This window comes from Lontra canadensis, unplaced genomic scaffold (genome assembly GCF_010015895.1).
Source record: "Lontra canadensis isolate GAN:19392208 unplaced genomic scaffold, GSC_riverotter_1.0 scaffold4, whole genome shotgun sequence".
Taxonomy (NCBI): domain Eukaryota; kingdom Metazoa; phylum Chordata; class Mammalia; order Carnivora; family Mustelidae; genus Lontra; species Lontra canadensis.
In genome coordinates, this window is record NW_022630998.1 from 15,074,113 (window position 1) to 15,090,221 (window position 16,109).

Below are 16,109 nucleotides of genomic sequence, written 5' to 3' on the forward strand. Positions count from 1 at the left end.
TTACAGAAAGACAAATCTATTTCATAATCTTAGTAAGAGGTATCATAATCTTAGTAAGAGGTAATAAAACAGTTCTATTTATTTTTAATTTTTTTCCCATATAAGCACATTTAATTGTTGTCTTTAGAGATTTTCATTCATCTATATTTTTTTATTTAAATTCAGTTAGCCAACATACATAGTACATCATTAATTACTAAAAGAGTTTTAAAACAAAATTAAGTTTTCTCCACTTTAAAAAGTAAATTCATGAGATGGAGCATACCTCAGACTGGGGATACAAGGGAAGGACTGTGTGAACAGTTGAAAATGAAACAGCAGAGATACTCCATTTCAATATGCCCAGAGATGACTGCCTTAAGTTTTGTATTATACAGCCTATGCCATGTCCTTTTTCTAAGAATGAGCCAACATATTAACAAATATGAAAACTTGTGTATAATATTCAGGTATTATTTAAAAATTTGTTTTGCAGCATGGAGTATAGAATTGGGGAGATGAACCCATATTCAGCAAAGATGAATTATAGAAAGCTAATTCTTTTATAGTAACTCAAACTTCTATAGATCTCAAACTACTATATATATTTCAGACCCAGAAACCATATTATTTATCCTTAACAAAATCTTCCTGCAGGACAAGCACAAAGCTCAGTTGTGGGAAGGTAAATAGGAGAGAAGAAACAGTATGCACAGGCACCCCATGCTCTGTACTTCATATCACATTCCAGAGAAAGGAATTGCTGGGTTCATAAATAGAAACTTTGCATATAATATAATACTAAAACTGGCACAGAGGGATTCCATGTTCTAGAATATTTTATATTATATTTTATATTCTTCTAAAAGTTTTCATGTTTGATTTTTAGAGGAAAAAAATACTACTTCTAAATTTGTAGACTCCTTTGTTTAAATATAAATGCAAATTAATGTTCCTTGTTTGCCAAAATGTTGAGTGTGAACTGTCATAAGTATATCAAATGCTGAATGCTGTTGAAAGTAAGTTTTTTTTCTTTTATTTTGAAAATGTTGGTTGCTTGAAATAATATGTTTTGGCTTCTTGGGTGATTATTACCTAATTTTATATATTTTTTAAAGATTTTACTTATTTATTTGACAGACAGAGATCACAAGTAGGCAGAGAGAGAGAGGGAAGCAGCCTCCCTATCAAGCAGAGGCTCCATCCCAGGACCCTGGGATCATGACCTGAGCGGAAGGCAGAGGCTTTAACCCACTGAGCCACCCAGATGCCCCCATTACCTAATTTTATTATGAGATAAAATCTAATCTAGTGTGGTGTTTAATATCAAAACTACTATATTAAGTACTTTCTTTGCTTTCAGTATATTAAAACCTGAAAAAAGTTGAAGAGAACAGAATGAGGAGAAGGTAGCAGAGAAGAATCAAGAGCGTTTCACCCAGTTTCTGGCAGTGTGCAGTTTCATGGAGAAAGGATGATTTGAAACAGCCACAGAATCTTACAGATAGAGGAAACCCCAAGGCCATACAATCAGGTGTTTTTGTTTCTCAACTAAGGAAACATGCCCATTGAGGTTAAATGACATGACCACAATTCTCCAGGCAATATGTAGTTATACAAAGCACCCCGAGAGAAGTGGGATGTGTGAGTGGGACTGAGAAATGGGTTATGGGATATGCTAAAATTCAGTTAATATTACTTACTGTGTGTCTAGCGTGTGCAATGACCTTCACACTTACTGTCTCTTTTGCATTATCATAACAACCTTAGAGGTTAAATATTAGTAACTGAGGTCCAAGGAAGTGAAGTAGTTTTCCCAAAGACTCAAGTATTATATCATAGAGTCACACTCACATCTTGTGACACGGATTTGGTAGGCAAACATGGCAAATATTGAGTTAGTTTGAAATAAGAAATGGGATGGATATGTCGAGGGAAAGGGAGGTAAGACGCCTTGCTTGGCAAGAACAGAGTTTCCGCGCTGGGAAGTAGTGAGGCCAATGGAGGCTATTGCATCTATAAAAAGTTAGAAAAGTCGGGGCGCCTGGGTGGCTCAGTGGGTTAAAGCCTCTGCCTTAGGCTCAGGTCATGATCCCAGAGGCCTGGGATTGAGCCCCACATCGGGCTCTCTGCTCAGCGGGGAGCCTGCTTCCCTTCCTCTCTCTGCCTGCTTCTCTGCCTACTTATGGTCTCCGTCTGCCAAATAAATGAATAACATCTTTAAAAAAAAAAAAAAAAGTTAGAAATGTTCAATTTACACTTAAAATCCAGGGTGAGTTTGTTTCGCCCTACAAAACAAGAGTATTCCAACACTGTAGCAGAAAGAAGGGGAGGGAGAGAATTAATAGTATCTGAAATAAAACTTAGCCTCACTGGTGAAAAACATTCTGTGTATGAATGATCATAATATATATTAAGATCCAAAACAGCCAGGGAAACAAGGGGATGCAGCACATTATAACAGTAATTATCACTGTGTAGTTGGATTATAAGGAATATTTTTCTTCCTCGTTCATTTCTTTTTTCTTCAAATTTTCTACAGGGAGCCCACATTGATTTTTTTATGAAAAAAAAAAATAAATCTATAAAAAGAAATACATACATGGAAACTAGATTATTTGCTGAATTGAAAACATTGCCAATTTTAAGCTACAACGGAAATGAATTTGAGATAAAATTTAGAAGAGCTTATACTGAATTAGAATATAAATAGTTCATTATTTTATATATGCATTATTTTCAGTTCTTTTTTTTTTTCCTAATTAAGGTTAAAAACTTAAGTTAGCATTCTATTTTTGATTAACTCTTCACAAGAAATTTGTGGTTTTTAAATGTCAGCTTGTACATAACTAGATACTTCCAGATACGGATTTTAAAATTGTTCTCTGGATTTTGGCTTGTCAAGTTGGCAGATATTCTCTAACTGATTGTGCTAATAGAATTTAAAAAGAATATCCATTTTTGTCCTTTTCACATATGGAACGTGTTCCCGGGCAACTACTGAATATCAGTAATTTATGTTAGCCTATACAATTTCAAGCCCAACATTAGATTTATAATGAGCACATAAGAAATTCTTACTGACTATATTCGGATCAGTTCTTGTTTCTTTTTAACTTCACAGAATGTCATTAGCTGTGACCTTAGTTCTCAACCTGCTTTCAAGTTTTGTTTCAATTTATCTGTTACATGTTGATACCATTTATTAAGAGCTATTTGATAAATGGCATTTATTGTGTGCTTTTTCTCCGAAAATGTCCTGAAAATGGGTAGTTTATTATTTCTTTGAGATTATTCAAATTGTTACAAGTCAAACATCAGAGAGTTGTTAGGAGTTCTAAAGCAACGTTTTTTCGCACCAGTCTCTGAACTGCATAGATTAAAATAACACGTCTCTAAAGCCTCTGTACCCATTATTTTCAAATAGGAGGCTTTGCGATTTGAGTTTAGTTTTCAAAACACTGTATTTATTAAAATCAATTAATTAATATCGTGGGTATATCTTCCCTATTCCCAAAGCCACAAATTTATTTCCTCTATAAAATCTTCTCTGAAATCGCATCACATACTTGAGAATTGTCCCAAGAATCACATTTTTCTCTTGCTTTCTTCTGGATGTGCTGACGTCTCCATTCAGCTCATGGCCTGCTCTGCTTTTAGATGTCAGGTACTTGAGGGTAAGAAGATTTTCTGCTTGTGGTGTCACAGGTGGTGTCCCAGATCAAAAAATGTTGAGTGACTGTATATCTCTGACACTATTTTAAAACATTTAAAACAAAATGCCTTTGGCATTTTTTTCTAATATTGTAACTGCTGCTTTTTGTATTACATATAAAAGTTCCTTCGGTATTTTGTCTATGATTATTCATATTTGAGTGGCTATCCAGAAAATTTCTCCAGAAAATGGAAAGCGTGTATTTATAATGTGTTCTTGAAGTCACATGTAATGTGACCTTGGAGTCCCTTACAAATAATATGCAGTATATTATTGCCTGATGATTTTTTCTTTCCCCTCACTTTAGAAATAAGATAATTTAGCATGACCTTTGTATTGCTGGACTATTCCCAATCATTGACATTCCCCAATAGAAATAATCATTTTTTGAGTTTGAATTTGCTTCAGCCTCTTTAGAAATTTATAAATATGTGCATTTTTTTTAAACACTAACCAACTTTATCAACTGACATTTGTAATCACATTCAGATCACATTCACAAAATTTTCCAATGATCATCATTTTGTGTTAGAACATCTGCTTTCTCAAAGCTGAGAGGGCTCTCGGCTATATCACAGTCTCTTCAAAACCTTCAAACTGTAGTGTAAGCTCCTTGCACAGAACCAGTATCTGTGGTTTCTTCATGATGCTAACAATGTAAGTGTGATGGTTTTTGTTCATTAGCTGTGGAAAAATTCTTAAATAATAATCTATGAAAACTCCTTATAAATCTCCTCTCCTGAAAATAGGCTTCCTTAAAACACTTTTGGTAACAAAAGATCTACCGTGCCTTTCATATTGCTCAAAACATTCAGCACGTGGCCTTCACCCAGCTAGAAAATTAAAAAATGTGAAAGGTCGGGGCACCTGGTTGGCTCAGTGGGTTAAGCCTCTGCCTTCAGCTCAGGTCATGATCTCAGGGTTCTGGGATTGAGCCCCACATTGGGCTCTCTGCTCAGCGGGGAGCCTGCTCCCCCCCCCCCGCCCCGCTCTCTGCCTGCCTCTGCCTACTTGTGATCTCTCTCTCTGTCAAATAAATAAAGAAAATCTTTAAAAAAAAATGTGAAAGCTCAATCCCGGTTCAAAAGAGGTGGGGGCGGGGGAGAGGAGTGATAGTTCATAAGTGTATTTTCCCTATTTGGATGTAGGAATGTTTCAAAGTCCAGAATTTGTTAGTCAGCTTTCAGTAGACCAGGTGTATTTGGTGTCCCCGTAAAGCTTCATAAATTATTTTTAAAAAAAGACAAAGAATATTATATAAAATCTAAGGCAAATATGTAAATACAGCAATGACTAGAATCTAGTAGAATCTTCCACCTTACGTTTGAATGGCAGGCAGGGTATATATATATCCCCAGGTAAGAGACAAGAGTTCAAACAAAAATTTTTAAAAAATACATATTAGCTTTATTCTATTTGTAATTGGGCAACTTTGAAAGTTAAAGAAAATCTACACCCTTCCTCTTTTAGCTTTTTCCACATAAGGTAATGAGTATGCCATGAAGTATTGGAAACCCCCTTCCTCGCCTGGGGTGATGATTAACTTGTGAATTTGCATGCTTTTCAGGTGAACAAAGTTTGGCAACAGTGATGGATTTGAACATTTTGGAGTATTTTATTGCCTTTGAAAATGAATAGTATAAAATACTTATTAAATTTCTTTTACCTATGTAACAAAATGTTAAACTAAGTGGTGAATTGTTTGTTTATATGTTATTTGTTTTATGCTGTTTTTCTGTGGGTTAAGGCAGTATTTTTAATTTTGTAAAATGGGATTTGGACAATTGAAATTAAATAAGTCAGTATAAAGCAAGTGAAGTATTTGTTTGGATTTTTAATTGAAATATCAGAGATTTTGAAAAACTTATGGGCAAAGTTTCAAATTCTCTTTTTCTAGGAGAATTACCTAATCTCTTCCCAATTACTGTGTCCTTCACAGTGATATTTAACACTGAGAAGATTCTGTTCTGTGTATTATTACAAATGTTTGCTCTGAATTCATTTTGAATATGATATTCCACAGTAATATTTATACACTTTCTAGACACACTTTATATGACCTCAGAAATAAGCAAGGAAATAAAGAATAAGGAAAAATAAAATACATATATTAAATTTTCTAAGTGCTTGAGAAATATGTTATTTCTGTAGCAGTCTTTCAAATGTTACTCATAATGATACTTTTTGAATTTAATTTTACTTCCATACCACATAGTATATACTTTGCCGTAGGGTATGTTGTATGTTTCTCTAAATTCTTTTCTGTGTGTGTTTTTTCTTTTCCAGTTACTGGCTGACAAACAAAGTTCCCATCAAAAGACCCAGCACAGGTCTCCTCATGTATACACTTGCCACAAGATTCTGTGATGAAATTCACCTGTATGGATTCTGGCCATTCCCTAAGGATTTGAATGGAAAAGCCGTCAAATATCATTACTACGATGACTTAAAATATAGGTACTTTTCCAACGCCAGTCCTCACAGAATGCCATTAGAATTCAAAACATTGAATGTGCTGCATAATAGAGGAGCTCTGAAACTAACAACAGGAAAGTGTATAAAGCAATAAAGCACATTTGAAAACATACAAACTGAATACGCACTTCTTTTCCGAAGATGCTTCCTAAGATTTGAAAATGGGATCCAAAACAAGACTGAGTGTCAGCATCCACCAAGTATCTAGATGCAAGGTGATAGAGGACATTTATGAGAAATCTGCTACCAGCTGATGAAATACCTGCAAAGTGCTCTAAAAAAACACATACGTTGACTTCAAGGGTCCTAGTAAGTGCCACTTCCACTAAGAACACAGTTTGAATGTATAATCAGTAGTGTTTACAAGATCCAACAATGCACTTGTCATTAGTTAATGAGGCAAATGTGTTCATCACTGTTGGGCTGCCATGGCAACGCCAAGCACATTAAAAGAGTCGCCCAGGAACACAACTCAGCCCTGGGGATTAAACCATCCTTGTCAGCAGAAATCGAGATGGAAATAGTTTGAGCAGTGAAATCCGTAAGATGAAACAACTCAAGTAAATGCCTTCAGTCAGGACTCTGAGTCTGATCATGAACTTTATGTTTTTGTTTTTGTTTTTTGTTTTTGTCTTCTGGAGTCTCTTTTGGTTTGGGTATAGGGTGTTTAGAAATCTTTTCTGAGATAAATATGAATGAGATAAATAACCTTCAAGGAATCATTTTTAAAGTTCTTCTATTTTTAAAGAGCAATCACATGACGACTTTGTAAAAGAGTTTTATTTTGCACAACTCTAGACCTCCAGATTTTTTTCCAGGGGTGTAGAAGGTACCAGCTAAACTGTACCACTCAGTCATCTTGAGCCATTCTAAAGGAAAGATGTTCTATGTTACCTGAGATGGTAAAATTAGCAGAAAGAAAACAAGCACTTTTGGTACCAAAGATTGTGCTGATGTTTCTACACAACAAACCATTCTCCTTTCATGAAAATAATGTATTAATATATTATTATGCTACTAATATGGAAGTTGTCTTTAGAGATATTAAAGCTTTCAAACTCAAACTTTATCTTTATTTGAAGGAAGATTTCCATAGCTTTTACATTTTGTAATAATTTTGTGGAAGCATTTTGCCCTTTAGAATAAGTAATAGACTGATAGGGCTGAAATGAGACTTCCAGTTCTTTGATATTCCCCTTATTCTTCAAATGGAAAGATTGGCATTCTCTTTACATCACTGTTAAATTTTCTTAGTGCAGAAACAACATGATTAGTAGAATGTTGTCTTCATAACAGATGATTAATTTTCAGAGGTTTAATAATGAATCTGTGTGTCAGTATTTGCACTTCAAGTGAATTAAATTGGCCAATATTTTCCTGTGGTTAAATTTATTCACATTATCACGTTAATGTGTTTTCAAAGAAGCACATGAGATTATTAAGAAAGTGATTCAAAAAGTTTTAACATGTGATAGAATTGACCAATAGGCCAGTTTTCGGTTAACTTATACTATACTGGTAGGTAATCCTAATGGCAAATTGTTTAGAAAGCAGGAGTACTACGGTCCCACTTCTACTGTTAGCCTGAAACACTTACGTGACTTACTGTTTCTTACGGAAAGCAGTCTGAGGAAAGAAGAAATAGCATGGGGAATATGTATGTTTTGTTTCTTAGGAAAGACAGTCTGAAAAAAAAAAAAGAAATAGCATGGAGATTTTATATATATCTATATATTTATATATATATAAATATATAGATATATATACACACACACACATACATGTTCTCATAGAAAAGGATGTTCACAGTAGGACAGTTCTTAATATATTAATAATATGTGGTATAATTTTTAAAAATATGAGAATCTTGGGTTTCAGAATACTATTTTTTAGAATTCATGTGTCTCTAAGAAAACAAAATAGAATGCACAGAGGAGATGCAGAGCTAAAAATGGACAGAACATGATGCACTTTTGTCATTAACCTCTTATCTATTGGAAATCTTAAAAGAATTAGGCACAAATTCTGAATGTAAAGATGAAAAGTCTGATCCATGTAACAAATCCAAAGTAGATGATTTATAGAACCTTAATTTTTACTACTTGTGGGTAAGCTTTTTGAGTAGGCTTTAATTTGAATTCAATAAAAGATTTGAAGTTACAAGTAAATTCTGATAGTCAAATCCACCTCAGAACTCATTCAAAGTATGTCTTCAAAAGCAGCAGCAAGGAACCTTGCCATTTTTATTGCATTATCAACAAATGTGTTTAAACAATTTTAAGGCCACAGCAAAAGCATCCCAGCCACTCACTGTTTAGTGCATTAATGTTTATCTCATAGATGCATTGAGTAGTGCCTTTTTAGCTTCGCATTGCTTTGTTGCCCTATACTTTGTGTTCTCTAAATAAATTGCCCAGTTCTAAAAATGTTCAGCATATAAAAAGGGCTTCAGTATCGACTGAGACTACTTTTGTTCATCTCAGGGAACTTTCAATACTCAAGAATGAATTCAATTAAAGGCATTTAGTGCTCAAAGAAAACAAACTGTACAAGACCATTCCATTCCCTATTGTATAGCTTTCCATCTGCCCCACCACCTTCACAAGCTACTGTGGCCTTCTTACAGGGATGAGGCAAGGAGATCGCTGAAGGCTAAAAGCAAGAAGAAGAAGAATTCCATTTAACCAATATGGGGCCAAAAGGGATCATGATAATATCAAATCATAAATACATACTTGAAACATCTGAATTTTTTTCTTTTGAGACTATCATATGTTCACAGCTTTAATTTTTTGTTTCTTTTTTACAATTTTCCCCTGTACCTGGCAATGCTCAGGCAGCTGATTGTGAAATATTCGTGTCCTTTAGAGAACGTGGTTGTTACTGTGCTGTTGACATGAATAGGCCATGGAAATATTTTCATCATTATTACCCAGCCTGTTCTATATTCAATATTAAGTTGCTGGAATTAAAAAAAAAAAAAAAAAAAAAAAAAAGAATCAGTAACAGATTTTGGGGGCAAATATAGTGATTCAGCCCACAGGACTGATGAAATTACTGTGGAAGTTTTTCTGTCTGAAGGAAGGTGCTGGGCATTCAAATGTCTTTATGTATTGTATATCATATGAAATGTATATCAACTGCTAATGGAAATTTCTACATACATGCTTACATAAGCAATTTATTTAAGTGATGCTGGGGGTAGTGTACATACCAACTAGTTACTAAGCTTCTACACAGGAAAAGGGTGAACAAAGTAATTTATTTCTAATTGAACCAGTTAGTCATTACTGCACACAATGTGGTATTTGGTTCATAAGAGTTGTTTTCATGTGCTTATTGTTGGGAGTATCTATAATTGTGGAAGAGGTATAGGAAAAGTTATGTATAGTTAGTTGTTACCTCTACGAGTTTGGAAGTTTTCCCATTAGACCTTATCAGTATACCAATGTTTTAAAAAATTGAGTGAAAGAGGGGTTATTATTCTTATTTGATGACAGAAAATCCAAATAATGCCCACCTAGACATAGATATTTTATTATATATGTGCTATAGATATATCTATATAGTACAAATAGACATGTGTGATGCATATATACAATGTTATATATGTGTGTCTGTGTTATCCACACAGAGTCTGTAATATACACACACTAGATTCGTGTCATGCTAACATCTTCAGAGGCTGTACTGTTAAGCAGTCTGGAGATAAGACTACTTTAGAATAAAGAAGTTCTTTTGAGACTTCAGTTATTAACCTGCTTTAAGAGGGATCTACTTTATAACTGAATTCTATTGTTCATACTTAGAGTTTCAATAAGGGTCTAATATGGCCAAGTCTTAAAAAAAAAAAAAAAAAAAAAAAAAGAAAAATTTAAAAAAGTTTTCAAGCTGGCAATGTATTTAAATTGCAGTTTTCCGTGGCTCCCAGGCCCTGTGTCTCCCATTTAAGTAGCACCTTTTAATAAATGTTTCTTTGTGTAGGCAAAAGCACAAGTGTTTCAAATGTATATAGCAGGAAAAAAAAAAAGAGTTTACAGAGATAGCACTGCTGCACAGGATAATTGCTACTGAGTATTTCTTATATCATTTGTGGAATTGAAAGGTGAGATTTATTCTGTCAAGTTCATTCTGTTCAACACTGTTTCCTATTGTTTATGTATAGCAATTGGGTGTTATTGTTTTATCATTTGTAAAATTGTAAAATAAATTAAATCTCCCTTTTTTTTTTCCTAATTTTCTCTCATCTCTTATATCCAAGCCCCCCGGTTCCACTTTGTACAATAAGATAAGAGGAGAGTTTTAAACAAAATGTAGCTAGTGCTTTTGTCTTCCCTGCCCCTCTGCTAGCCAGTGACAATCTGGCAAACCATTTATTTTTACAGCATATGCACAGAAACACGAACAATATCGAAAGCCCCAAAAACATCAGGAAATCTTTAACAATTTTTGTTAAATTCGGTACATTCTGTTTCTGGTTCAGGGAATGGAGTGTTACACCAGTTACATTTACATCCAATTTATCCTGCTGTCAGTGGGTCAATCTGGTTTCATGGTTGGAGAGGTCCATGGCTCCTCACACACCACACATTCTTGTGGTAGCCCTTGACTTGTGATTTCAGCTGCTGTCACGTCCACTTACTACTGTTTGCAGTTCACATTCCAGGAGGTGATTCCGAAAACCTGCATATTTCAGTCTTCTTCCACGACTTTATCTAACTGCCAAATCTACATTTTCAGACTCTGTGCTGTTTTCTCCAGAAACCAATATGTTTTCATGAGGTCACTTTTAGTGTTCTGAAATTTTTGAGTATTTGCTAGAGATCAAGAGTGAACCATTAACAATGTTTAATGACAATAGATCTTAGTTGTATTTACATAATTACCTTTTACTTTCAAGGATCCATATACAATGGGTAATCCCTGTTGATTCTTGGGATAAAATCAGAACTCAGCATGAACCTGTGCAATGGGTATGGCACTACCTCAGTTTTTCAGATGAGACTGAGAGGTTATGTGACTTGCTAAGGGTAACACAGTTCAGAAGTAAAAGAACCATTATTGAATCCAGCCAGTGTGACTTCAGTGCCCACCTTCTCGTCACATTTTGATGCCGCGTCTTTTTAACTGACAAGAGGTTCCCTGCAAAACTAAGTTTGCAAACAGTATTATTTAATGAGCACGATGCTAAGTGAAACAAGTCAGAGAAAGACAAATACCATATGATTTCACACATACGTAGAATTTAAGAAGCAAAACAGATGAACATATGAGAAGTGGAATAAAGGAGAGAGGGAAACAAACCTTAAGAAACTAAATGATAGAGAACAAACTGAGGATTACCCCAGGGGAGTAGGTGGGGGATGGGCTAGATGGGTGGGGGGTATTCAGGAGGGCACTTGTGTGGAGCACTGGGTATTGTATCTTACTGATGAATCACTGAATTCTAGTCCTAAAACCAATATTACACTATATGTTAACTAACTAGAATTCAATTAAAAACTTGAAAAAATACGGACCACATCTTCCTTATCCATTCGCCCATTGAAGGGCATCTTGGTTCTTTCCACAGTTTGGTGACCATGGCCATTGCTGCTATAAACATTGGGGTACAGATGGCCCTTCTTTTCACTACATCTGTATCTTTGGGGTAAATACCCAGTAGTGCAATTGCACATAGGGAAGCTCTATTTTTAATTTCTTGAGGAATCTCCACACTGTTCTCCAAAGTGGCTGCACCAACTTGCATTCCCACCAACAGTGTAAGAGGGTTCCCCTTTCTCCACATCCCCTCCAACACATGTTGTTTCCTGTCTTGCTAATTTTGGCCATTCTAAGTGGTGTGAGGTGGTATCTCAATGTGGTTTTAATTTGAATCTCCCTGATGGCTAGTGATGATGAACAGTTTTTCATGTGTCTGATAGCCATTTGTATGTCTTCATTGGAGAAGTGTTTGTTCATATCTTCTGCCCATTTTTTGATATGATTATCTGTTTTGTGTGTGTTGAGTTTGAGGAGTTCTTTATAGATCCTGGATATCAACCTTTTGTCTGTACTGTCATTTGCAAATATCTTCTCCCATTCCATGGGTTGTCTCTTTGTTTTTTTGACTGTTTCCTTTGCTGTGCAGAAGCTTTTGATCTTGATGAAGTCCCAAAAGTTCATCTTCGCTTTTGTTTCCTTTGCCTTTGGAGACATATCTTGAAAGAAGTTGCTGTGGCTGATATCGAAGAGGTTACTGCCTATGTTCTCCTCTAGGATTCTGATGGATTCCTGTCTCACGTTGAGATCTTTTATCCATTTTGAGTTTATCCTTGTGTACGGTGTAAGAGAATGGTCGAGTTTCATTCTTCTGCATATAGCTGTCCAGTTTTCCCAGCACCATTTATTAAAGAACAGATAAGGAAGATGTGGTCCATATACACTATGGAGTATTATGCCTCCATCAGAAAGGATGAATACACAACTTTTGTAGCAACATGGACAGGACTGGAAGAGATTACGCTGAGTGAAATATGTCAAGCAGAGAAAGTCAATTATCATATGGTTTCACTTATTTGTGGAGCATAACAAATAGCATGGAGGACAAGGGGAGATGGAGAGGAGAAGGGAGTTGAGGGAAATTGGAAGGGGAGGTGAACCATGAGAGACTATGGACTCTGAAAAACAATCTGAGGGCTTTGAAGGGGGGTGTTGGGAGGTTAGGGGATCCAGGTGGTGGGTATTGGAGAGGGCATGGATTGCATGGAGCACTGGGTGTGGTGCAAAAATAATGAATACTGTTACGCTGAAAAATAAAAAAATTTAAAAAAAAATGGATAAATGTGATAATAGATTAAAAAAATTGAAAAAAAAATATTTAATGAGCAAAGCTCAAAAGTATAGGCAGGTATTTAGGAGGGGTATATAACTTGGACTTTGGGACCGTCTAACAAGCTATCCCTGTCTTCAAATAGAGCAAACATCTCTAATGGCAAGAAGATCTGTGCCTTCTGGGTCAGTGGCTCTCTCTCAGTTCTGCTGCATAAACCCTACCAATTCTCACTCCAACTTCTTTCCTCATTTTTCTCATGCACGTTTTCATTACTCTTATGTTAGACTCTATGTACCACAAAATCTATTACATTATAGTTATTTAAAACTCTTAATTGTGAGATTCCTAAACAAACATGATTGAATTTGGGTGTTTCATTCATCTCTTTTAGCAACTACTTAATTATCTTAAGGTGGAAGTTCATGCGTTTTACATGTTTTTAGAACATTTTTCACTAGTTTCTTTCTCTTTATGAGAATGGGAATAACCTAATATCCAAATTAACAGAGCATCTTAATGATCTCTCGTATAAACTAGTTTCATCATGCATGAGCCCATGAAAGAAAAAAAAATCTTGGATATAAGAATAAAATTATTGTTTGATAATATATCAAACTAAGATATATCTTAGTCACTTAGTTGCTTAATTCCTGGAATCTCTATAAATGAATTATGTGAAATAAGTAAATGCTAATATGAATCTATTTTTTCTTTTTTTTTTTAACTTTTTTCCTTCCAGATTGCTGATTTCTGACTCAATCACCAAAGTAAAATTTCTCAAGTAAACACAAGAGAATATTAGTCCAGGATATGTTCCACAAAAATATGCTCATTGAATGAGAATTCTGTATATCTCTTCCTTGGATATTCTGAAAATACACCAACATATTAAAACATCTGAGAAATCTTACAATAAAGAAATTTCTTTTAGAGGCAGGCTTGAGGGGGTAGGGAAGGGAAAAATGAAACAAGATGGGATCGGGAGGGAGACAAACCATAAGACTCTTAATCTCACAAAACAAACTGAGGGATGCTGGGGGGTAGGGGGAGGAAGAGGGTGGTTGGGTGATGGACACTGGGGAGGGTATGTGATATGGTGAGTGCTGTGAAGTGTGTAAACCTGGGGATTCACAGACCTGTACCCCTGGGTCAAATAATACATTATATGTTAATAAAAATAATTTTTAAAAAGACATAGGTAATTTTGTATGTAACTACTATGAAGTGTGAAATTATGTTCCTCACAATACACTTTGAATAATACTTCAGAATGTAACAAACAATGCAGAGAATAGAACATGTAAAAGATTCAGGCAGAAATAAATACTTCATTTATTCAGTGTTTTTTTTCCCCATAGACCAAAATATTATCTTAATAATATTTTCAAATATGAAAAATATTTTAAACTGATATATTTATTTATTCTCTAAACTTTCTGTATTAATTTTTATAATAACAATTATTCTTTTTTCTAAAATATTAATCAGACCATGGCTACATGTTAAAAAGCAGTCCCAAACATAACTTTATTGCTCATTCTGGGCAATGCAAACAAATCAGTTCGCTATAAGGCATTAATAGCACAGGAAGAAAAAAAAATGCTATGAGGTGCTAATTTGCATTTTCTAGAACAACTCCGTGTACTATAATAAGCTCTCTCCCAACTGTCTGTCCAGACCAGCTTCCTCACCTCTAGCCTCCTAACACCACACAGATGGGCCGTATATGAGCACATCTGCCAGGGCTGTCAAAATGTAAACACACTCAGCTGGTAGCAGATGTTTTCCAAGAAAGATCACTACACTGGAGTTGTTCTGCTATGGATTCCATGTGAGTTGATCTCCATGATTGGGCGTAAGGTCATTGTGTTCAAATACATCATTTGTTTTTCAGATCTAGAACAATAACAGGTAGATCCAAGCCCAGCTGTTTGGTATTTAACATGTACATATATGGAGAAATGTTTCTGAAGGCTCTGTTAATAAGCCAAATTTTTATTTGCCTTTATTTTACTTTATGTCTTTATTTGTCTTTATTTTAGTCTTTATTATTTATTTAGACTTTATTTAGTCTTTATTTCAGGTCTTTATTTTACTTTATGTCTTTATTTACTCAGCTCTTCAAAGGTAAAGCATAGACTTAGTGAAAGAAAAATAAGTATTTTCAGTTTTTCTGTGGTCATTGTAATCTTGTGGGTTGTTGTAATAATTGTCTCTACTCATAGTTCTTAGTCCTGCTTTTTAACAATATACTAGACATTCACTTATAGGGTAATTTTATTTAATTTTGTAGACGTTGATGGTATGTTTTTCTTATGTGAGTTTATAAACTCATTTCATATATATGCATTTGCAAATCCTAATGGTTGTAAAATCAGAAATACTTTATAAACTACTTTTATAAAGTACTACTACTTACAAGTCATTCTACTAAACGTGAGGTTTACCTGGAAGAGACATACAAGAGAATAAGAAATCATATCCTTTGGTAACAAGTATTCTATCTCTGGAGTGCCCAGAGAGTTCAGAGAGCACAAAGGGGCAAGGCAAAGGACACAGGCTACTTTGAGCATGGTTTATAGTCAGGCAGTAAAATCAAGACAAGCAATAGTCCACTAACAAAGGACTAAAGAACAGAAACCAGCTGCCCTTCTCAGTGTGAGTGTGTGTGTATTAGTAACCATTACCCTAAAAAACTGCTTATGGAAATTAGGTAATTTCCACTCCCACTCCTGACCAGTATAGTATCATTGTTGAATTACAAGTTTAAACAAAACTGAAGTCTACCCTAAACCAAACACCTACCAAGGCCAGGTAAGTGCAGACTTACTGAAATTATCCATTGTATAAGACCGTCCACTTCCAAATATCTCTGTGTTAATATTTACTTTGTTTCCAGCTTGATGGAATCTACCATAAAAAAAAAAAAAAAGTCCTTTACTTGCCTCCAAGTAATGACTTTGAACAATGACTTATTTCTTTCACTTTGACAAATGCTTCCAAATTATCATGACCTTAAAGTTTGATTTTGGGATGGTTCCAGAATTTGAAAATCCACCTGCCCAAACTTTCCAAAATATAGAATGTGAGCCTTCTAAGATTCTCATTCAGTGACCATACCCTCAC

General features: G+C 34.9%; 1 protein-coding gene across 1 annotated transcript in view; it reads left to right on the forward strand.

Moving 5' to 3' along the window:
• ST8SIA4 (ST8 alpha-N-acetyl-neuraminide alpha-2,8-sialyltransferase 4) overlaps positions 1-7,869 on the forward strand; it is a 95,185-nt gene extending 87,316 nt beyond the window's left edge. Inside the window, 1 exon segment of the mRNA XM_032845796.1 lies at positions 5,981-7,869. Within this exon segment, the coding sequence (XP_032701687.1) occupies positions 5,981-6,263 (283 nt within the window). The 3' untranslated portion in view covers positions 6,264-7,869.
• Positions 7,870-16,109: the final 8,240 nt, after the last annotated feature.